Genomic DNA, 1,394 nt, shown 5'->3' on the forward strand with positions numbered 1-1,394 from the left:
CTCCAGCAGTCCCAGTTCGTGCGCTTCGTGGACGTTTTCCCGCTGAAGGAGTTCGGCTACAAGCCCGAGCCCGGGCGGTACCTGGAGGCGATCGGCTGGATCGAGGTGGTGGCYGGGCTGCTGCTGGCGGCCGGGCCCCAGCTCCTGCAGGAGATCAGCAACTTCGTGCTCACCGTCATCATGATCGGTGAGAGCGAGCGCTGCCGGGCCGGGGGGGCCCTGGGGGGCCGCCGCTGTCCCTCCGCCGCCCTCCCCGGGCAGCTGCCAACCCCCGCCAGGGTTCAGGGCACGGGAAGGCTGCGATCGCCTGCTCTCGTCCCCTAGTTCATCCCCGCAGCGGGATCCGGCCGGTAGCAGCCCAAATGGTCAGAAATTGCTGGAGTCACTGGGCACCTGCTGCTGTTCGGGTTCTTCGTCCCCGACCCCAGCAGCTGCCCCGGCTCCCGAGCCCCTGGGGCGCCCAGCTGTGCGGGCCGGGGCTGCGTCCCCTCCTCCGTCCCTCCCCTCCGTCCCTCCCCTCCATCCCTCCCCTCCATCCCGCCGTCCACCCGCCCTCGCGGACCAGCCCCGCTCTGCTCCTTGCCCCAGGTGCCATCTACACGCTGCTGGCGCTGAGGGAGCCCGTGGCCATGTGCGCCCCCGCCACCGTCTGCCTCGGCCTCCTGCTGCTGCTCAACGTCCGCGGCCGGGCGGCCCCCGCCAAGGCCAAGTTCGAGTGACCGGAGGTGGGAGGGGAGCTTGGGGGGGGGGATTGGGGCACGGCATCGCTCCCCGCGAGGAAGCCCGCGCCCCGCGTGTGCCTTCCCRTCCCGACGGCTCTTCCCCGCGGCTCGGCCAGGCCGAGCGGGGGCTGGCTCTGCTCTCGTGGGGGCTCTTGTATTTTTAAATAAAGCCTCTGTTTTTCACGTGTCGCCTCCCCGGTTGTATTTGCGGCTGCAGCCCCACGTGGGGTTTGAACCCGGAGCGTTTCCCGGCCRAGGGTGCAGGCGCCGGGGTGACCGTCCCTGGTGCCACCGGCTGCCACCGGCCTTGGGGCACGAGGCACCGTGCCGCAGAGGAGCAAGTGCCCGTCCCTGCGGGCCGGGCCCCGGCAGCGGGTGGCCGGCACAAAATCCGGAGCCGTCCGGGGGGCCTGGACACAGGTGCTGGGCGCCGGCCGGGGGCCGGGGCCGCTGCCCCCGGCGCGTTCCTGCTCCCTCCGGCTCTGAAGGCAGCAGAAGAGCCTGCGAGGGGGCAGATTCCCGCTTTGATCTCCCGCCCGTCGCCCCCTCCTTCCCCCAGCTGCCGARTGCGGAAACTTGACCCCGCGCCGCCTCGGCGCGGGCGCCGGAGCACGGGGCGAGCCGTTCCCACGCCGCCGGCTGCGGGAGCCGGGGGCCCCGTCCCTCGTCCCC

The 1,394-nt window shown here is 72.7% G+C and overlaps 1 protein-coding gene across 1 annotated transcript in view; it reads left to right on the top strand.

The window, feature by feature from the left end:
- Positions 1–905, top strand: part of TMEM35B (transmembrane protein 35B) — a 7,117-nt gene extending 6,212 nt beyond the window's left edge. The window contains exons 2-3 of the mRNA XM_085306741.1: positions 7–187; positions 589–905. Coding sequence (XP_085162867.1) covers positions 7–187; positions 589–719 — 312 coding nt within the window. The 3' untranslated portion in view covers positions 720–905. The remainder of the gene's footprint in view (positions 1–6; positions 188–588) is intronic.
- The last annotated feature ends 489 nt before the right edge of the window (positions 906–1,394 follow it).

This window comes from Rhea americana, unplaced genomic scaffold, assembly GCF_003343005.1.
Source record: "Rhea americana isolate MKP2758 unplaced genomic scaffold, rheAme1 scaffold_246, whole genome shotgun sequence".
Taxonomy (NCBI): Eukaryota; Metazoa; Chordata; class Aves; order Rheiformes; family Rheidae; genus Rhea; species Rhea americana.